The sequence below is a fragment of the Phoca vitulina genome, unplaced genomic scaffold (genome assembly GCF_004348235.1).
Source record: "Phoca vitulina isolate PV1807 unplaced genomic scaffold, GSC_HSeal_1.0 scaffold48, whole genome shotgun sequence".
NCBI lineage: Eukaryota > Metazoa > Chordata > Mammalia > Carnivora > Phocidae > Phoca > Phoca vitulina.
Genome location: NW_022589751.1, coordinates 8,783,636 through 8,806,098, shown reverse-complemented (window position 1 = coordinate 8,806,098; position 22,463 = coordinate 8,783,636). Strand labels below are relative to the sequence as shown.

The 22,463-nt window shown below is 40.0% G+C and overlaps 1 protein-coding gene across 1 annotated transcript in view; it reads right to left on the bottom strand.

Moving 5' to 3' along the window:
* Positions 1-5,032: 5,032 nt before the first annotated feature.
* CC2D2B (coiled-coil and C2 domain containing 2B) overlaps positions 5,033-22,463 on the bottom strand; it is a 92,484-nt gene continuing 75,053 nt past the window's right edge. The window contains exons 27-35 of the mRNA XM_032432241.1: positions 20,377-20,559; positions 20,013-20,210; positions 18,242-18,331; positions 16,351-16,464; positions 14,315-14,449; positions 13,796-13,918; positions 8,965-9,023; positions 7,103-7,280; positions 5,033-5,221 (exon numbers count right to left, since the gene is read on the bottom strand). Coding sequence (XP_032288132.1) covers positions 5,033-5,221; positions 7,103-7,280; positions 8,965-9,023; positions 13,796-13,918; positions 14,315-14,449; positions 16,351-16,464; positions 18,242-18,331; positions 20,013-20,210; positions 20,377-20,559 — 1,269 coding nt within the window. The remainder of the gene's footprint in view (positions 5,222-7,102; positions 7,281-8,964; positions 9,024-13,795; positions 13,919-14,314; positions 14,450-16,350; positions 16,465-18,241; positions 18,332-20,012; positions 20,211-20,376; positions 20,560-22,463) is intronic.

The following is a 22,463-nucleotide window of genomic DNA, read 5'->3' as shown; positions in this document are numbered from 1 at the left end:
CTTGGTGCTCCCTGCTTGTAACTACATCATTCTAATCTCTGCCTTCCTCTTCACGGGACCTCCTCCTCTGGTGTCTGTGTCCTCTCCTCTTCTTGAAAGGATAGTAATCGTTGGATTTAGGGCCCACCCTAATCCAGGATGACCTCATCTTAATTATATCTTTCTACATATATATATAAAGGAGGAAAGGTAAAGAAATCTATATGGTGGTGATAGTTCTACAATCTACTTAAAGTGGTAGATTTTAAGTAGACTGTGAAAAATTATGTATAGCACAATCCCCAGAGAACCCTTTAAAAATATACAAAAAGATAATAGCAAAAAATATATACATTAAAATGAAATACTAAGAAATGCTCAAATAACCTAATAAAGTAGCAAAGAAAAAACAATGGAACAAAAACAGGAAAAATGGAATACAAATAATAAAATGGTAGACCTAAGTCCAAACATAAATAATGACCTTAAATCATGCCAATGACTAAATATGCCAATTAAAAAAGAGATTGTCAGAAGGTTTTTAAAAAAATAACCCAACTATGTGCTATTTATAAAAAACTCACTTCAAATAAAATTATATAGCTACATTAAAAATAAAAAGATGAAAAAAATACATATACCAAGTAAACATGAATCCAAAGAAAGCTGAGTAGTATACAAACATCAGACAAAATAGACTTCAGAGCAAAGAAAATTAATAAGGATAAAGAGGGACATTGCATAATGATAAAAGGGTTAAATAACCAAGACATAAATCCTAAATGTATGTGCAGTTAACAACAGAGCTTCAAAATACATGAAGCAAAACCTGACAGGACTCAAAGAAACAACAGACAAACCCATAATTACAGTTGTCAACTTAAATACACTTCTCTCAGTAACTGACAGAACTAGTAGACAGAAGACAGCAAGGGTATAGAAAAACTAAACAACACTTTGACCAACTGGATCAAAAGATATTCTTATCAATAAGAGAATGGTTGAATAAACCCTAACATATTCACAACCAAGGCCACCACATACTACACAACTCCAGGGGTCCTTGCACATAAATTATGAGTTGTGTGGTGCATGGACTGCTTAAGTGTATGTAGTGGTTCTGCCCACGCTTTAGAATACTATGGATCCTTTAAGAAATAAGGATTAGTTCACTTGGAGGTATTTCTACTATTTTCGAAGGAGAAAAGCAACATACAGAAAAGCATACATAATATGGTCCCATTTTTATAAAGCAAACAGGAACATATACACACACACATATGTACATATGTATATTTGAGAATGATGGTAAGTGGAAGGATGCATACTTGGTTGGTAAGCAGGTGAGTGAGGTGAATAATACAGATGGAGGAGGGGAGAGAACAGTGGGATAGGGACCCAAACAAAAAAAAAGAAAGAAAAAGAAAAAATTAGCTGCACTTAAAAAATATCACATTTATGCACTTACACAAAATAATGAGTATCTGTAGAAGTAATTTTTAAAGTAGTCTTAAATATGAAAAATATTTTACTCAGTTACTTAACACCTTTCAATGATTTGTTATTGTACTTGAAATAAAATCTGAATTCCTTACCATGACTGATGTGCTCTGATCTTTGTCTACCTCTCCAATTTTACGTGCCTCTACTGTCCCCTCCTTGTGTCTCTTTCTGGACTCAAGCCCTTTGCAATTGCAGTTTTCTCTGCCTGCTAGGCTTTTGCTGTAGGTTTGCACTACTGGCTTCCCCTCATCTGTGGAAGCCACAGGTGCCTACCCCATAAGCCACCCTCACCTTCTTCCTTACCAATAGAACACTGATTTTATTGGAACAGCAAAACCTCATTTACAATACTTGACCTCCCAGCTTGCCCGTAGCTAGGAGTGATACAATTCTGGTCGATGGCAGATAAGTGGAAGTTACTAGGCATGGCCTCCTGGGAAGCTTTTTAAAAGAGCTACACCAGCTGCGTCCTTTACCTCCCCCTTCTCTTTCTGCGTTTTCTTGCCATGGAAACAGTTATGTGAGGCTAAAGCAAAGGTTCTCAAGGTGTGGTCCACAGATCAGCAGTCCAGGCATCACCTGGGAGCTCGTTATAAATGCAAATCACTGGGCCCCGCCCCAGACCCACTGAGGATGGATGAAGACTAGTACACTTATAAAATCACAGATCCACTGCATCAGACTTGACTGCCTCCTCTAAACTTGGCAGTTATGTGAAAAAGTAATCCCTATTTGGTTAAGCTACTATGATTAGGTTTCTGTTACATGCAACTGAATGCAATTCTAGTTGATAAATCATCTAAACCTCGGCTCTAACATTGTCTCTTTAGAGAGGACTTCCTTAACTACTCTGCTTATACCCTCTATCCCCACCAAAGTCCTTCTCTATCATGCCATCCTGTTTATTTTCTTTATAGCACTCAGTACACACTGAAATGATCTCAGTTATTGTTTATTTGCTTATGGTCCATTTCCCCTGAGGAATGTAAGCTTCACAGGGGCAGGACCTTTGTCTTTTCACTGCTGTACTCTAGCACATACTGACGTGTCTGGTACATAATGGATGCCCCATTATTATTTGTGGAATGATTTAAAGAACTTTAAAATTAGATGTCACATTTAAAATCATGTATTTTTAAGTTAAAAATAGAACTACCCTACAATTCAGCAATCACACTACTGGGTTTTTACCCAAAAAATACAAAAATACTAATTCAAAGGGATACATGCACCCCTATGTTTATAGCAGCATTATTTACAATAGCCAAGATATGGAAGCAGCTTGATGAATGGATAAGGAAGATGTGGTATATATATGTGTGTGTGTGTATATATATATATATATATATATATAGTGGAATATTTATTATACAGCCATAAAAAGAATGAAATCTTGTCATTTGCAACAACATGGATGGAGCTAGTGTAATGCCAAGTGAAATAAGTCAGAGAAAGACAAATACCATATGATTTCATTCATATGTAGAATTTAAGGAAAAAAACAAATTAACAAAGGGGAGGAAGGGAGAGAGAGAGAGAGAAGCCAAGAAATAGACTCTTAACTATAGAGAACAAACCGATGGTTAGCAGAGGGCAGGTGAGTGAGGGGATGGGGATTAAGGAGGGTACTGTCATGAGCACAGGGTGATGGATGGAATTGCTGAATCACTATATTGTACATCTGAAACTAACAATATAACACTGTATGTTAACTAATTGGAATTAAAAACTTAAGAATAAAATCATGTATTTTTAAAGTAGACAAAAAATGGTTCATTACAATTTCAAAATTTTAAGGAAAAAATTTTAGTTGAGAAATCCATACACCTGTAAAAAAAAAAATGCATATGATACAGAAGGGTCCTCTATGCTTGCCTATGAACACTTTCTCCCTTACTCATGAGTGGCCTAACAATTCAAAAACCATAAACAACTAGCAAAATAGTAATGTAAATATTGAAGTTGCCGCAGAAATGAACTGCATGAGTTCAGTATTTTTTTGGTAACCTTGTCTTTCCATTGACATCATTTTGTGCTACCCCAATCAACGTGGGAGACTTGTTAATAACAAAACTTCACATAGCATTTAAACACATTCAAATAAGAACAAAAATTCTAATTAATTTTCATATGTGTGCCAGAGAACACACACGATTAGGTTTTAACCTTGGAGAGAAAGCATTCTCTTCACCCACATCCCTACTATTTTACTCTTCTAGTAATCTTAAGTTTGGTCCAAGATGAACATCACTGAAAATAAATGAGGTCTTCTCTGGCATCAGCCCATGAAGGCGCATTGCAGGAGAGAATTCAGATTGAGGATTCCCCAGAGATGAACTTGGGGTCTCTGCTTATGAGAGTGACCCAAGAAGCTCCCGCACTTCTGCACTGGGAGAGGTCAATTTTCTTTCTCCTGTTTTTACCTCCTATAAAAGTGCTCTCATCAACCTTTGGAAATCTGTATCCTTTGGTTTTTCTAAAATAAGTTGTTCTGTAACATTTAAGTAAAGTGTATATTTTTTTCTGTGAAGCACAGAACAATTAAAGAGAAGAAAGTGCAGTGCTTCTGACTCAGGTCCCTGTCCACTCTCTCTCTCGAGGCTCCTAGGATCTAGATGGGCCTCCTTGGCCCCCCCTCCACAGGGAAAGGAAAGCAGCAGAAAATTGCCAGAGGCAGGATGGGCAGGCTGTTCACTAAGGGAAAAAGGAGCCTTGAGATTTAGTAAGACCATTTTCTCCCTTTCTCACAGAATCAGGAAAGCATATCAAACAGAGCTTCTTGGGAGACCCTTCCAAATAGTTGGAGCTGGAAGAACTTCAGGTCAGTAGCATCCCAAGTGAAAACTTTTAGGAAGCCCCCAGAAGCTGGCCTCAGCCCTCAGCCCAACGTGGCAGATTTTCCTCTGACTTCACCAGTGCAATAATCTTTTATCTTATGAGAGGCAACGACCTCATGTTCGTACTGGAATACCTTCCACCTGGAATGGCATCAGAACCAGCATCAAACGTGCCAAGCTCACATTGGTAATGACAACATTCTGTAAGGCAGGGTTCTCACTCTTAACAGGTCATCAGAATGATCTGGGGGTCTTGTTTACAATAACGTGGGTTCTGGAGCTTCACTCCCAGAGGTTCCGATTCAGTAGGTCTTAGGTGGGATGTGGGAGTCTGCATTTTCAACAAGCCTCCCCAGGCGATGTGACGGAGGTGGTGTGAGGCCTACAACCTGAGTAATACTGGCTTCAGAGGGAGGGGCCAGAATCACTTCTTTCCCATAATAAGACCTACTGTAGACAGTGACCCAAGGCCACCAGACTAACCAAAGTGTTCTCCTTGAAGAGGTCTCCAGTGGGGAGGTCATCTACACTCATTCTCAAAGGCTCAGGGAGTGAGTCTCCATGGTGCCCAACTCTATAAAAGAACCAAAACTTGGGTTCATACTTGGCTGGACTTGAGGATAAGTAGCAAAGTCCTAAAGTATCAGAAAAGTCTTGATTGTTCTGGGCAAGGGGCCCATAGCACATTTTTTTTCCTTTTCCCTTCTTCCTTTTCACTGATGTTGAGCTAAGGAAGCCAAATAGACCCACACAGACAACACGTTGTTTGGGTATGGGTGAATGTACACAGCCAGAGCAAATTCCGTCTGGGGAAACTCAGAAGAATGAATTCCAGTTTGATACACAGCATCAATAATTGACTGTACATCAGTGTATGGCATCTGGATAGGAGATCCTGTGACCTGGACAAAAGACAGAATGACGTGTAAACCCATGCTATAATTATGTAGGTAATCAGGAATCACCGTATGCAAAAATATTACAAAAGCCTCAAAAAATGATAGTCATAAAATAATAACAGTTATTTTACAGGTGCTTATGATGTTCTAGGAACAGTACTAAATGCTTCACATACATATTTAATCCTCAAACAACCTTATGAAGTAGGTTCTACTATAATCCCCACTTTCTAGAGAGAGAGGAGCAGAGCCAGAGCTGAAAGCAGAGCCTGCACACTCAACACTCCACATACTTGCACCCTTTCTAGAATAGCAAACTGCCAACGAAAAAATTACCTGGTCCTACAAATGAGGTATTTAAGTGAGCATTATGGGAGAATTTATTTAACACTGATCCAGTTCATATTTCTTAAGTGACAACCATGTGATGGGATTAAAGGATTATGGTACATGGTCCTACGTAAAATTATCTATTTAATAATACACGGACAACAATCATACACCTCTTTCAAACCTTAGATTACTTACTTCTGGAGGCTTTTCTTGATCCTTAAATCTGTTCATGTGTCCCTCCCATGTGATTGCAATAGGATGCTATCCTTTCCTATGTTACTTAATAAAATATATTGCAATTATATGTTTTCTGGTCTGTTCCATTAGCCTATAGTCTCTGTGAATGCACAAGATTGTATCTGCCTTGTTTATGGTCATAACCCCAGTGCCTAACACAATGCCTGGCACATAAAATACAAATAATAATTAACATTTGCTAAACACTTGCTGAGTGCTGGGTGCTGTGGTTAATCCTCACCATAACCACAAACCAGATAACTATTTTTAACCCTGTTTATCTCGCCCAGTGGGGTGGAAAGTATAGAGAAGTTAGGTTACTTGGTCAACGCTAGTGAGTGGTTGAACCAGGGTTTGAATCCAAGCCACAGGATTCAGCTCAGGTTTATGATTGTGTGTTATTAAATAGATAATTTTACAAAGAAATTCTAAGTTTTAAACCTTGGCTTATATTGCTTTGCTTACCTGTTTACCCCTAATTCTGTTTTTTTAATGCAAAACAAAACAATTCCTCCCTATTCATGAATAAATAGCACCTGCAGCTCCCCGCGACCTGACAGCCTAAGTACTGAACTCCCAACAGATTCTTTCCTTTCTTCTCTCATAGGGTTTCCCTAGGAGATATCTCCTAGTCTATGGGATAGTAGGGGGAAAGAATCTCACTTTTGGGAGGCTGGGGCTTTCAAAAACCCACCGGACCAGTTCATAGGGAAGAGTCAGTGAGAGGATATCCAGAGCTGGGGGTAGGTAGAGGAAAAGAAGAAGGACCCTAGCAATATACCAAATGCCCACCATGTTTGGTTATGAACTTGTTGAGTTTGAGATGCCTTTTAACCATCCAGGATGATGTCAAATGTGTTGGTAAATATATAAGAGAGGAGGTCAGGAGAGAAGTCCAGGCTGGGTATATACATTTGGAGTATTTTGCATATAAAAGATATTAAAGCTTGCCTGGAGTCCTCTTGCCCAGAACCAAGGACAGGGAATCTATTCTATTACTACCACCAAGGGATCATTTTTCAATTTCTCAGTTGCAGGTGATTTCCTTTTGGTCATCTCTTTCCAGAGGTTGTGGTTTATATAACATACAACATATGACCGATTCCAAGAAAATGTCATGCAGTGTGGTCATGGTAATAGCTGTTCAGTATATCTGAAATTTCTTAGTCTATAAATAAATGTATTTTAATGTCATATCATCCATCATCTAGGATCAAGATAAAAGCATTTCAGGGATATTTAAGGCTACTATTACCTAGTAATGAACAACATAGATAAAACAAATGTTATTAATGCACTAAATCATATACACACCCAATAAAATTGTAGTAGTCTTTCAAATTCACTCTCTTCTTCAGATGAAACAAAGCTTCCAGTGCCAAGTTCTAGTTTAGGAAGGATTTTTCGCAAAATATAAGTGCATTGTCGATTCCAACGTGTTGGCTGTTTAGGTCGCCATTCCATCATTTTACATTTCAGAGTCCTTTCAATCCTAACATAAGAATGCAAAGATTAGTTTATGACAAATTACAATTTGTTTAATAAATGTGTAAGAGTTTCGGCACTTTGCTCAAGTATGAGAATGGTATTTTTTTTATTTAGGTTGAACCAAACCTCTATGGCTAAGGTTATCTGCCATCATTCACATTATTAAGTTGGGGAGAAGCAGCTCTTGCTTGGCTTGGGAAAGCAAGAAGCTTCCTGGGGTAGCCAGCAATGAGATCTCAGGGGCACAGCTCTTTTCCAGTTACCTGTGTGTAGGCAGCTGCCTACTGGGTGTGATGTGACAACCATCTACTGTCTGGTCACTGGACTGACATCCCCATTCTCCAGGACCCTCCCCTGCCATAAAACATTGTGTTTCCAAGGAACTACATTTACCAAAGTTCAGATATCTGGTCTGGGTGATGTTAGCAGGGATGGATTTATTAGATCAGTTAATTCAGCAAGCAGAGTTGGAAGGAAATAGGCACAGACTGATAAGTATGATGATCAGGTTCCCCTACTAGAATGTACCCTACGTAAGGGCAGGGATTTGTGCCTGTATATTCAGCCCCTAGAACAGTGCCTGCTGGTAGACTGTTCCAGGGACAGTGCCAGTTGGATTGATGGGGCCCACTTGGGAAGCCTCATCTCTGCACAGAATCAGTGTGTGCTCTAAAAAAAAGCCACTGGGAGTCTCCTCTTGGCTGAGTCCGTGGTGTAACCAAGCAGTTTGGAGTTTGCTGTCTCAGTAGAGTAGCTAAGCATCAGAATCACTAATAGGGCTTTATCAACATATTTTACCTCCAGATACCGATTCAACAGGCCTGGTCTGGGACCCTGGCATCTGTATTTTTAAATAGTTCTAGAATCTATGAATCTGATTCTGATAAAAAACCAGAAGCTGGGAATCATTTCTCTAGCCCATTTCTTCCCTTTTTTTGTTAAGAATTGAGGAAAAAGGAAGGGAATAAGAAGTGGGAGTTGTGTGCTAGTGAGATAAGAGAGTAGCAAAATTATTTTTGTCATGCTTTGTTTTGATCAGTTGGTAGCAGCTTATGTGGCAGCCTACTGTGTCGGCATGAGTCACTGGAGGCAGTAAGATCTAGAAGCTTCTGACACATCTGGAGTAGGAGTAAGGCCTGCTGCAAAGTTTGTGACTTTGACAAACTTGTTCAGCTTGACTGAGTAACTCCTTAGGGCACGTGTGTGTGTGTGTGTGTGTGTGTGTGTGTGTAAGGGAAGGGGGTAGTGCTGGGGGTGGGTGTGGGACAGTATTGATGTTACTACCCAACTTGGATGTTTTTTCCATACTCCAAGTGGTGGGCCATTTACCTTCATGTCCTTTCAAGAAGTATTAGCTACCACATTATTATTATTACTCTAACATCAACAGGTGTCTGTGTTGAGAACTTCCCAACAGCAGCCCCACAATGTTTCCAGAGGCAACCATTTTTTTACTTCGATGGTCTTTTTAAGGAGTGTTCTGGAATGGCAGAGGGGCTGCTTTTCGATGCACAGACCAAAAGACAGCTGACTCAGTGGAAGAGACTATTATAAACTCCATTTCCTGCTTCTGTTGCAGAATCGCAGAGGTATTTTGAGAGACTGGGTTAGAGGACTGAAAGGTGGAAGGAGGACTGAAAGATTCGGGAGAAAACATAGTAATTGTAAGATATAAATAAAGGTGATACCTGTTCTTTAGATCTTCGATCATGCTTTTATTAGTCTCACAATAAATTATTTCTTCAGGCTGAAATATACAGACAATTGAAAGTAAAAAAAGATTCTAGGGAGACAACCTTTACATCGCGGTCACCCCTGGAGTGCGAACTGTAACAAGGGGAACCCAAACCCCTTTCATGTGGCAAAATCACTCCACTACAGAGGCACCAAGGTCAAACAGATCACAGTGCTTCCTTTGATTTTAGTACTACTTTACCAGAGCACAGGATGAGGAATTAGGGTATTTTTCCTAGATGAGACGGAGCTGCTGCCCACATTCATTTATTCAAACAAGCATTTGCCATATTTATCGATGAGACCAGATAGCCTTTGGCAAGCTGCTTTAGTCTCTTCCACTGATTAACTGGGGTCTAGGTGAAGTTACTTAACCTGAGTCTCAGTTACCACATCTTTAAAAGAGGGACAATAATAGTACTGACTTCCCTAGGGTCTTGTGAAGATTTTGAAATAAAGTAATACACGCAGAGCCTGGCACATATTGTTCAATAAAATCAGGTATTATTATTATTACTACTCCTTTAACATGGTTTATCATCTTCCTTTTTTGAGTATCCTTTTCTTTCAGCTTGCAGGAGCTGGGTCTTTCTGTTTGCATGCATGTGTGTGTGTGTGTGTGTGTGTCTGTGTGTGTGTGTGTCTGTGTGTCTGTGTGTGTGGTCCATTTCAATTTCCCCTGTCTCCAAGCCATTGTAAAAACAGCAGAGAGCAATGCTCTACCACGTTCCCCATATTCCCTTCCCTGCCCTATGGGATTTGCTGCGAGGAGAGAGGACTCTTTAAGTCTACCACCCAAACCAGCCCTCCCCGCCCTATCTCGCAGGGCTCACGTGGACAAGAAGGCTGGGTTTAGACATTTTTACTTTGGGCATTCCTGAACTGAGAAACAGAGAAAGCTGTAGAGACAGGGACACGAGTGGAAGGAGGGTTGTGCAAAAAGACGGCAACAGTTCTTAGACCTCTAGGTGCTAGAATATCTCAGGAGTGATCGAGAAGATTCAGTCTGTCACGTGGTGATCTAAGCCAGTGGTTCTTGAAGTGTGCCCCCCACCCCCACCCCAGACCAGCAACCTCACACCTGGGAAGCCGTTAGATACAACTTCTCAGTCCCCACATGGGACCCACTGAATCAGAAACTCCGAGGGCAAGGCTGAGCGCTCCGTGTTTCGGCAAGCCCTCCAGGGTTCTGTGCCTGCCGTGGACAGATGTGACAACAGGCCCAGGCACAGGGAGCTTCCCCACAACAGATCCCGGCAGGAGGTGGGAGGCACTGCAGAAAGGGAACTATGAACTCCAGCGTCACGTTGCAGGGCCACCAGCTCTCCCAGACAGGACAGGTAAGCCGAATACCTTTATTGCTGCCACCAACCACTGTGCAACCCTCCAACACCTCCACTCCCCTCCCCCGCACCTTCTCCCCGGCACGTAACTCTTATGGATTAGTGAGGCCAACTTCAGGCCCGAAAAACAGGCCTGGGTTATGTTAACTCGGTACAAATACCTCATAAAGGTTATTTGTCCACTTTCCTTTTTTGGCAAAGTCCCCTTTCTTTCCGGGAATTCCTATCTTTTAAAACTTCAAGAGGATTTCCCTGTTAACTTCATCTCTGCATACCCACATACTCATCTTACACGCTTAAATTTGTGTCTGCGATCACGATCCGGAAGTGTTCACTACAGATAGCAGTTTATTTTGGGATGTGTGTGGCAAGACAGAAGATTGAGGGCCATTAACCCACAGGAAAGAAATCAGTAGAGATACAAGCCAAACGCAATTCTGAGTTTTATATTTATAGATTCAACTTGGCAAAGGTTTCGTTTCCACGCTCAGGCAGAGTGGCTTTTAGAAACTACAGCTGTGATCATGGCAGCCTTGCCTTAGTGCTGTTGGCTTCTGACTGCCCTGAGACACAGGGCCACATCCTTAGCAGGACTCTGCTCAACCCTGAGCTTGTCTTGCTCGCTCCCTGGCAACGGCCAAGCTGCCTTTCAGCTGCTCCCCAGATCCCTCCATGCCCCGCACATCTTCGTGCTTGCTGTACTCGCTCTGCTGCGTGGTTGTCCAACCTGAGTTTCCCCTCGGCCGGCTCCTGCTCACCTTCCTCCCTTTGCCCCTCATCCCTTTTTCCCAGGAAGCCCAGCAACTGTCCTTCCCCTCAGGTCCTCCTGCTGCGTGCTCCCAAAGCACACTCATTTCTTCTGTAATCACATTTACCACTCTGTCCTGCAAGGGCTTGCTTCCTTCTCTTTGCTCCTTGAGAACACAAGCCCCCAGACTACTGAGACATGTCTTTTCCTTGTGGAACCCATGCCTGACACAGCCCTGGCTCAGCAGGCATGCGAGACGCGCTCACTAAACGCCTAATAGACTGATTAATAGAACGCATAAAACCTCATCTCTAAATGTACCGTTCTCCTCCCTAGGGGGCAGCAAGGCATCAGTCACAACTTTGGGAGGGCAAGAGTAAGGCATGGCCTATGGATGCTGAAAGTGCTTGCTCAAGAGAGATAAGCGCATTTCCCCTTCTTTAAAATGACTTTACAAACAGGAAATATAAAAAATATATATATGCTTGCAACATGTGGAGAACGTTTAGAAGGACGCACAAGTTACTACTAAGAGTGGTTATTTCTTAGTGAGGAAAAATGCTGAAGGGGGGGGGACATTCTTTATACAGTTTAGTACTGCTTGATCCCTTCCCTGCAACCTCCATGCATTCTTTTTGGTATTGTCAAATGCCTCAAATACACAGACAAGCATTGAGAATAACGTAATGAACATCCACTCAACATACCTTCCACTTAGCTATATCTAATATTTGCATTCTTCTATATTTGTTTTAGATTTTTTAAAAAGAAGTAAAACATTACAGATAGACTTGAAGTACTTTGTATGTTGCTCCCTGATCTCATTCTGTTTTTTGTCTCCAAAGGTAGCCTTTCACCTAAATTTGGTATTTATCATTCCTATGAATGCTTTTACATTATCACTATGTGTCTATATATACATAAACAACACATAGTTTTCAAACTTTTATTATATAAGTGATTTTATACTCTATGTGTCATTTCACATATTCTTTGTTTTGCTTAACATTACTTTTTTAATATTCATTCATGTTGATGTGCATGGCTCTAGACCAGTCGTTCTCAACCTCGGCGGCACATTGGAATCACCCGGGGAGCTTTAAATAATAATACAGGTGTGCGAGTTCCACCCTCAGAGATTCTGATGTAATTGATACACAGTCCAAGTTGAGAACTAGTGTAAATTGTTTTATTTTTTTTTTACTACTATATAGAAGATTTCATAGTATGAGTACTTCATAACTCATGTATTCTTTTTCTGGTGGATGAATTGTTTCTTTCCTTTTTTTTTTAATATTTTATTGATTTATTTGACAGAGAGAGACACAGCGAGAGAGGGAACACAAGCAGGGGGAGTGGGAGAGGGAGAAGCAGGCTTCCCGCAGAGCGGGGAGCCCGATGTGGGGCTCGATCCCAGGACCCTGGGACCATGACCTGAGCCAAAGGCACACGATTAATGACTGAGCCACCCAGGTGCCCCTCTTTCTTTTTTTTTAATCTTTTTTTGCTATTTCAAGCAATTCTATAATGAACATTATTGTACTTGTCTCCCTGTGCTTGCTCCTTTATGGTACATACTTAGAAGTTGAATTGGGGGATCAAAGATGGAGCATCTTCAATTTTATCAGATATCATCATAATGCTTTCCAAAGTATTTATAGCAATTTACCTTCCCACCATTTCTCTGCTTCTTTGCCAACACTTGGTATGATCACACTTAAAATTTCTTTTGTCAATCTTATACATGTGAAGTAGTGTTTTATTGTTTTAAATTGTATTTCTCTGATTGTGAGTGAGATTGAGCATTCAAGTTTCTGCTTCTATGAACTGTTTTCTGCCTATTTTTCTACTTTTTTTTTTCCTCTCACTTTCTCTGGGCTCGTAGCTCTTAGTTTATGGATTGTGCCGTTGCTTGCACCCTGCCGTGCCCTGGCCCTCAATCCAGAAACAGCCACCAAAGTGAAATTTGGGGTGCCCTCACAAAGTGACACTGAGTCCATCGCAGATCCACTGGCTGAGCCATCTCTGGTCATTAGGTTGTTCTTGACCTCAGGTGTGAGGTGCTTCCTCCTCCTGCCTCTTATGCCCCAGGCAGTGAGTCTGCAGCGTTCCTTCCCCACCTTCTTTCAAGAGTAGTGAAGTAGGAAGCCCCATCACAACCCCTGACTCCAAAAAGTGGGACTAGCTCTGATTCCCTGGATTTCATGAACCATTTTCAGACCTTGCTGCTGTCGCCTGTTTGGCCCTACTCACTGCTAGTATTTCTGTCCTGTTTCTATTCCATGAGACAATCGTCATGGTTTGGAGCCCAGATAAGCCTTCTATTTTTCAATTTTTATATTTTACCATTGCCACGGATGTGGAACAGAAGGACTAGGTCAAAGTAAACTTACTGCACCATCTTAACATTGTATTTTCAGTTTTAGAATAAATATTTAAACATTTTTACTTTAAAATCTAAATTCACATTTAAGATGATAGCTTCTTCTCAACTCTTCTTTTCTGCAAGCAGAGGAGTATGGTTAGACTAGCCCAAACTCAGGCTGGATGGCGAAGAAAACTAGATTTTATTAATATTGCCAGGTAAATCAACATGCAACCAGCTATATAAACATAACAAGAGCTGGTATGACTGGCAAAGATTAGAACAAATGGTAACTTTCATACAGACACACCTGGAAAAATATAACTTACCTGTATGGTATGTGCTTTTGTCCCTTGGAAATTTTTTGGAAGCAACTGTTTCCAGAAACTTTCCTTTGAATAGTCAAAATGTACAGCCATCGGTGTATTATTTTGTTGAATATTAAACCAGACCTATTAAAACATAAACATAAAATCAGTATAGGCACATGGGAGCACAAAGGCTCTACCTGGTTAGGATGGAGCAAAATTTTACAGTCCTACTACCATATGAAGTGGTAGAAGCCAAAGGAGGTTCTGAGGTCGGAAGTAAAGCAATTCTAGGGGTATGTGAACATTAGACTGATTACTGGTGCTCAATCTTGGAGGCACTACAGAATCACCTGAGGAACTTTATGGATAAAAGTTTTCCCTGGCTCCATATCCCGGGGATTCTAACTGAACATCTGTAGTTTCCTCAGAGTTTTCCACACAATTCTAATGTAGAGCCAGGGTAGAGGTCCACTGTTAGACTCTCAGGCGATAACTCAAAATAAGATTCCACGCCCCCCACCCCCGCCATATACTTACATTTCGATCATCAAACAAGCAGTCTACACTTTGTAAGGGACAAAATGGGTCAAACTGCTTATGACATTGCCCAGTTAATGGATTCCAAAGCAAATATTCATCAGTTTCTTGAGTTAATACATACGCCACTTGCCCCTATATGAGGAAAAAGAGCTACAGTCATGTTTGGTGGGTGGTTGACTTAACTCATTTTTCTATGTGGAAATTATAATGTAAGTATGTGATATCTTTGATTTCTAAAAGTCTTTTTTAGGGTCTTCAAAGTCTTTTTGAAAAGCAAAAAAGCCAAAGCTCCAGAAATCCTCAGGCCCAGGCTAGCATGAAGATTCAAAGAAGAGAACTTTTGAGCTGGTGCTGCCATGTACAGCCCTGTAGGGTGTACCCTTGCAGCAGTAAAACATGTTGTTCTAGAAAAATCCGTATACTCTGACAACAGCTAGCACTGAAATGTTTTGAGGTAGGGATACTTTGGCCTAATTCACACAAAGGCACTATATGGACTAGCCCTGCTTTGAGTGGAATATACTTGGGGACTGAAGGGGAACACCACGCAGAGTTAGGAAATGGACACTTGCCTAAGGCTCTGAAAAAGCCAAGTGAAGTTAAAAGGCCATTAAGTTAATTTTGAGAACAAGATCTGAAGTTAGAGGCTAGAGAGAAAGTATATAGGAAACCATCTGAGGAATAAAAGTAGTCATTATGTTATTATTCTGTTCTGAACATACCTTTTTAAGTTCAAAGTTTTCTTAGAAAAGAATAACAATTTCAGGTAATAATAATAAAGACTATTGAACATTTATTGGGAATTTACGTGCACCAGGTATCGTGCTCAACATTCACACGAAATTTTTTCACTTGCATTCACTTCAAGTTCTTTGAGATGGGGTGATCATTATGCCCATCTTCCAGATAGAGTCAGAGGTTGAGGGGCTTGTCTAGCATAACAGTAAATGGCATTAGTCCTGTTTAGGGAGAGGATAACTGAAGCTCAGAGAAGTAAACAAGCTAAGATCACACAGTTAGTAAACGGCATTGCTGGGTTTTAAACCCTTCTTTGACTGACTCCCAAACACAAATTCTTAACACTGGGCCGTGCAGCCTGGTCTCTCCAAAGCTCTTGTTCTTTATCACTGTGCTCATCTTCTTTACAATAAAGAGGAGGCCTCACCTCAGCCACACAGCTGAGGTGCCACCCACCGTGTTGACTCACAGGCACAAAAGCAAACGTTTGTTGAAATATTGTCGACTGTTTACTGCCATCTAGTGGCACTGAAAACTACACAGGGGGATGGCAAGGGGGGAGATTAACCACGGGCTTTTAGCTTGCGAATGTGACAAAAATAATAAGCCATGCCAAGGAAATATAGAGAAATAAGTGATCATAACACAAAGCCTAAAACCGGACTGGAAATCTTGACCCTTATCAAGATATTCATGGTAGAAATAGAAACAATCCAAAAGACGATAGCTTTCTGGAGGTATGAACGCAGGAGCATATTTAAGCTGTAAAAATTTCAGGTAGGTAAACACAAATTTCAGACCCACATCTTGTATGACTAAAAACTGAGGAAGGAAGAACAGGGAGAAGTATTTCTTAAGGATCTTTAAATCTATTATTAGAAAGTTATAAAGATGATGGTGGTTGATAGTTAACAACCCCTACAACTACTGCTATGACTATTGTTACATCACCACAACCACCACCACCATAACCACCATTTATTGAGTATTTGCTATGAACCAAGGTGCCGTTCTCAGTGTCACATATTCACTATGTAATTTAATATCTTGGTAACCCCATGAAGTAGCACTATTATTAGTACAGCTTTACAAAGAAAAGTGAAGGAAAGCCTTTCTTTACATGGTGGTCATTTTGATGAGCCAAGAGTATCCTCTTAACTAAATAACTGGTTGCACATGAAATTCCCCAATTAGCTTGTGAAAAGGCAGAAAACTGGGTTTGGTGTCTTTTAAACTTGCAGCTGAAGGCTGATTAGTTTTGTTTACACTATTTAAGTATTAACTCCAGCACTTACTTCCAACATTGAGGTCCCCAGGAGGACCAAAGCTTTCTTTCCAAAATACAGAAAGAAATTACAGAGTAGTATGGCATGCTCTTCCTTATTTCCAATAGCCAAACTGATGCAGCGCTGAGGCAAAGCAAAAGCAACAAGGCCAAAAGAAAACAGAAGAGAAAGATGAATAATATAAGCAGCCAACAGATTTAGAGCCTCTCTGTTCCCTCCAGGTTCAAAGCTCTGATACCTCTGTCTGAGAAAACACTGGGGAGAACACTAACTTGGAATATAGGGGTCACCCTTACTATGGGACAATTAATGTGGATACTGCATAAGTGACCAAATAGTTCATCATCCAAAAATAGGATATTTCTGTTTAGGACAAATATTAAACTGCCCTTGGAAAACAGGGACATACAGACTGGTGTTTTAAGAAACCTCATCTGATAGGAAGTCACATAGAGTTTTTAGAGGAAAGGATCCTTTGGTCAATGGAGCTTCACTCTGTCCAATACCAATATAGTGCTCTCAACTCAAAGAGAGGAAGAGGATGGAGTTGAAGCCCCATCAGGAAGATGACTGAAACTTCTTCAACTGGAAGAGCGGGGTTGGGGGAGACTCAGGAGTACTAGTATTTACCTGAATGGTTATTTTTATGGTTATTTTTTAGATATTTTAGAGGCTCTTTCAATGTTCTGCAGGATCATAATACCCATGAACATATTTTGATTAGGTCAAAGAGTCTCAGAAGAGTCTAAAGTTAATGACAACTCTTTGAGTGTTACTATATTTGAATCACTGAATCACTAGAACCACATGCTTGTGTCTCCCTTTGCAGAAGAAGACAGGGTAACTGACTAATTAAGTTAGCCCTGTGCCCCCTAAATCCGTTTCAGCTCCACTCTAGCCTCTAAAACATTCTAGATTAAGTGCCAGGACCATTGGTTCCAGACGGAAAGTGTCCCTCTCTTAGGCTCCTGTCATACTAGTAATTTTCAATTAATAGTACTTATTGAATGCTTGCTACATTTACGTAAAAATATAAAAATAAATAATCAAGTCTACTTCTTCATTCAGAGGTTAAACTTGGGATATATATATGTACAGAGTGTGGGTGTAGGGTCAATATATAAGCAACTAAATATAATTTAGGGTGGAATGAAAAAACTGCTCTAATTAGGGTTGCCAGATTTGGGGGAAAAAGTAGATGACTAACTAAATCTGCACTTCAGATAAACAAATGTTTAGTATAAATATGTTTCAGATATTGCATGGGGCTTGTATTCTAGTTGGCAACGAATCTAAAGAGAACTTTAATCCAAGTGCTAAGGAAGAGCATTGCTGTGTAAGCTCTTCATTCAGATGTGGGGAGGCTGGGCAAAGCTTCTGAGAAGTGGTGGTATTTGTCCTAGACACAGCATCTGTCCAGCTCCATAGTGACAAGCCATATTTCTCCCTGGAGGATGTCATAATATTGTACTCCTGGGATTCCCATCGAATTAAAATATTCATGAGCTACCACTTATAATATTGAATAAGATTGTTCCTCTTTAAGAATTATTTCTATGGATTGTTACAGAGCTAAAAATGATGTATTAAATTATCAAATGCTTTCAAATTTCATAAGACAAAGTATTTCATAAGTGCATAAATGTTTCTTTAGGAGAAAGGTAAGAAATACTATATATTTCAATTATAAAACATAATGGGGGCACTTGAGTGGCTCAGCTGGTTAAGGTCCGACTCTTGGTTTTCACTCAGGTCTTGATCTCATGGGTTGTTGCGATCGAGCCCCATGCAGGGCTCTGCTCAGCGGGGAGTCGGCTTGAAATTCTCACCCTCTGCCCACCCCCCACTCATGCACGCACACACTTTCTCTCGAATAAATAAATAAAACATAATTCGTTACCTCTGATGTCATCCATATGTCAAAACCATCATTTTCATCCAGAATATCAGGCACAATAGGAATCAAAGATACAAAGCGAGCAATGAGGTCCTAGAATAATATTAACTAACATTTATTAAGTGCATACTACATGCCCATCACCAAGCACAGTGTTTTACATGCAATATCATCACATTTAGTGTATCCCACAAGCCCATCAAGTACATACTATTATTACTTTTGTTTTACATAAGAGGAAACAAGTATAGAGTGCTAAGATAACTTGCCCAGGATCACAGAGCTAACACAATGTATGGAGTCTCTGGGAATAAGCCCAAGTTAGCCTGACTCCAGAGAATGCCTGTTAACCATAACACTTCACTGTAATAAATTATTAAAGTGTTAAACATGATATATATTACATATATACCTCAAATTACAACTGCTAAGAATTTTTTAGAAAGATACTGAAGAATAGCAAAAGTTTGATTTGCTTTTTCCGAATCGATCAGAATTATTCTTATTAATATAAGCTTGTTACAAGTTGTTGAAGCTGGAAAATGTTGGTGCTGGAGACAAGGGCTCAGACTAAAGTAGGAAAGGAGAAAGGGATACAAGTAATGAGTCCACACAGAAAGTTTACTGATATTTTCACTGATTTATAATAGCCATCACTTAGGCACTAATGACCTCCTACATTGGTCACATTTCTGACTTCATGCAATTAATTAAACATGGTTCATAGTCCTTCATAAGCAAAGTTGCTAAGAGTTATATATTTTTTTTAAAAAGACAGAGATTGTCTTTGAAATAAATCTAGAGCATTATTAACTCCTTGGACTTTGGGTGATAGGAAACAGACGGGAAGAAACTTGTGATGGAAAGGTAGAGTGTAGACAGAGGCAACCTAAATTAGGACTTTTGATTTTATCCGAAAGAGTCCAACTAAGGGAGCTTTATAGTGGACAAATAATATAAATATTCTGAAGTAAGCCAACTGACTCAATCAAACCTGAATAAACAAAAGATATAAACCATTGTTCACGGATGCCCTTTAAGCAAAGCTAATTTTTTTCTCAAAAAGGAGACTTAAATTTCTGATTTCATATTTTCCTTTCTCAGAGTAGAAGGTTTTGAGTCCATAGTGAATAAATCTTCATTTTATATGAAATTCAATTTTGAACATATGTCTCTCTTGTCAGCTGGTAAATAGATATGCATAAAGAAAAAGTCACATAGGGATGAGTGGGAGGTGTTACGTTGGCAGTTTACAAAGAAAAATATAACACAGTTTCTTCATTCCCACATACGGCAAAAAGCTATCCTGAGAAGGACAAAACCCCTTTAGAAATGTAACTTTTAATTTTGCCTGGAAGTCAAAGGAATTTTTCAAAGTTTGGTAGAAATGTTACAAAGCCAGTGTGGTCACGTGAACTGCTATAGCCATAGTAACTCTAGTCCAAGGGGGCAGAAATGAAAGGAATCTAGAAGAAATACTCTCCCCCACCTGGGGCTCGGGAGGACCTACTACAACACAGATGGTTTCTCTCTCAGGAAGCTGTCTTTGAGAGCAAAACAATTTTTAGTAAGAAAGTTATGCTCAAAGTTAATATAAAAAAGTAAACAAAATAAATGTAAATTAAGATTGACAAAAATATTCTAAAATTTACTATGGTGATGGCTGCACGACTCTGTGAATATACTAAAAACCGTTGAATTTTACACCTTAGGTGGGTGAATTCTATGCAATGTGAATTATACATCAGTAAAGCTACTAAAATACGTATCTTACAAGCGTTGCATTAGAATCATGAAGAAACATATCCAGGAGTTGCTGAGGTGGATTTAGCGCCTTGATGTATCTGGTTACTAAGATCTGTAACCCTTCACCATTAAAGACAGTCGTCGTGATTCTTCGGTTGGGAAACATCGCCTTACAAGTTTTATTAAAAATCTGTGCTCTCTCCAAAACATCTGTTTGATCTGAAAACTAGAATAGAGTTCAAAATATTTTGACATGGTACCGTGTTGTTCCCACAGGAAAATATCAAGAACCAATGTTCATTTTTACCAGCTTTGAAATTATTATTACTAGTTTTTAAAAGAGTTTATACTTCTTTAGAAGTACACGTAAAACAATTCAATGTAAAACCTACCTTGTCTAGTTCTGGATTACAGGTGACATGTGATATCTGAGGTTCAATGGTAGCAAAAATATTTAAGAAGGTACGTTCTTTTAAATTCTGCCCATTATAATCTTCTTTAGGAGACACATAAGTCTTACTCCAAGTATACCCAAGCAAAACTGGTGGAATATTTACTTGAAATGTTCCACTAATCTGAAAGAATATATCAATATAATAGATTCCACATGAAGAAAATACACATCAGCAAATACAGTACAGCCCATTTCAGTCTTCTCCAGAGGAAGAAACAGGCTTGTATGGGTACGTATGTGCTGGTTCTATGCATCTGCACAAGGATGATCACATTCTCCATGGTGGTCTATTCACAGGCACCCTTGACACTCTGGGTCCCTCATTAATATGCACTGTGTGGAGAGGGCATATGTTAGAAAGGGATGACACGAGGATGCAGGTTATCCTAACAGAATGACAGTTCTTAGAAGATCCAATTCAGGCTCAGAGAAGATGCTAAAAGACCATATTATGTTTTATATTCGGTCTAGAAAGAGAAGAAAAAATATAACAGCAGGAAGGACAACCCACAGGTCCACAGGAGGAGAGATCTTGTGTGTGTGTGTGTGTGTGTGTAGGTAGGAGCTGATTTACAATAATAACAACTAATAATAATAGCTAATAGTTATTGAGGACTTACTATGTACAAGGCACTGTGCCAAATATTTGATATAGATCATATCATTCAATGAAGTAGATATGGCTCTTATCTCCATCTTACAGATAAGGAAACTGAGGCTCACAAAATTTAAGTAATTTGTGCAAACTCAGACAGCTAATGAGGTCTGTCCACTTTTGAAGTTCACATTGTCAACTACCTTTCTACCCTGGAGTCTGGCCTGAGACTGAGAGATATCGAGAGATTTACAGATATAGGAATCCCTGTACCTCTAACAACTTAAATCTCTATTGCTGGGGTGCCTGGGTGGCTCAGTCGGTTAAGTGTCTGCCTTTGGCTCAGGTCATGATCCCAGAGTCCCTGGAGTCCCCGGAGTCCTGGAATCAAGCCCAGCATCAACACTGGGCTCCCTGCTCAGAGGGGAGTCTGCTTCTCCCTCTGCCCTTCACCCCACTCATGCTCTCTCACTCCCCGCCCTCTGCTCGTGCTCTCTGGCTCTTGGTCACTCAAATAAATAAATATAATCTTTAAAAAAATAATAAATCTCTATTGCTCTTTATTTGCAGCCCTCGTATTTGCAACATGCTCCCGTGTGACATCCCTCTTGATGACACATTATGCAGACATTTCTCCTCTCCTCCCTAAGATCCATTCTGTCCTCCTTTCTCACCAGTGGTTTTAGCAGCAACACGACAGCCACGCAGTGGCCAACTCACATAAGTGTGAGAAGTCTGCCAGGGTTTTCTGAAAAGTGTCTGTCCTCCTGATACAGGCCCGGCCCCTTCTGCTTCACCCTGCTCTTTTCTACAACATGGATATGAGGCTGGAGCTGCATTGACCAATTTGCAATTATGAGGATGAAAGGTACATGATATTTATGTGATGTGATGATATTCTCGAGCTGCTGCCTGTCATCTAGACTCCTTTTTAGGTGAGATAAATAGACCCCTTGCATCACTGTTAGATTTTCTGTGGCAAATGGCTGAATGCAATACTGATACACACATAATTCCTTCTGGGTCAAATACCCTCTTTTGTTTGACAAACCATCTTTAAGGACTTGATTCAAAAGTTATCTCTTCTGTAAATACTTTCCTGACCTTTCATTCTCCTCCTCATACCCCTCCGACTCAGCCCTGACTCCTCTGAATACCCCACACTCCTCCTCCAAGCCAGGAAGAGTAAGGTACTCCCTACTGTATGTTCTCATAGTACTATCTCGTGCACCTATCAAAGCACTACAGCATTATTAGGTTGTACTAAAGTGTTAGTTTTCTTCTATAGACAGTGAGCTCCTTGAGGTAGAAAATTCATTTCTGAAACTTCTGTGTCTGGCATAGCTCTGTAAGAAAGTAACAAAGCCTAAAATGGAGTCTAGGCTGAGGTTTTTATATTTTGCTGGCCACGAAGGCATATTTGTGCTACA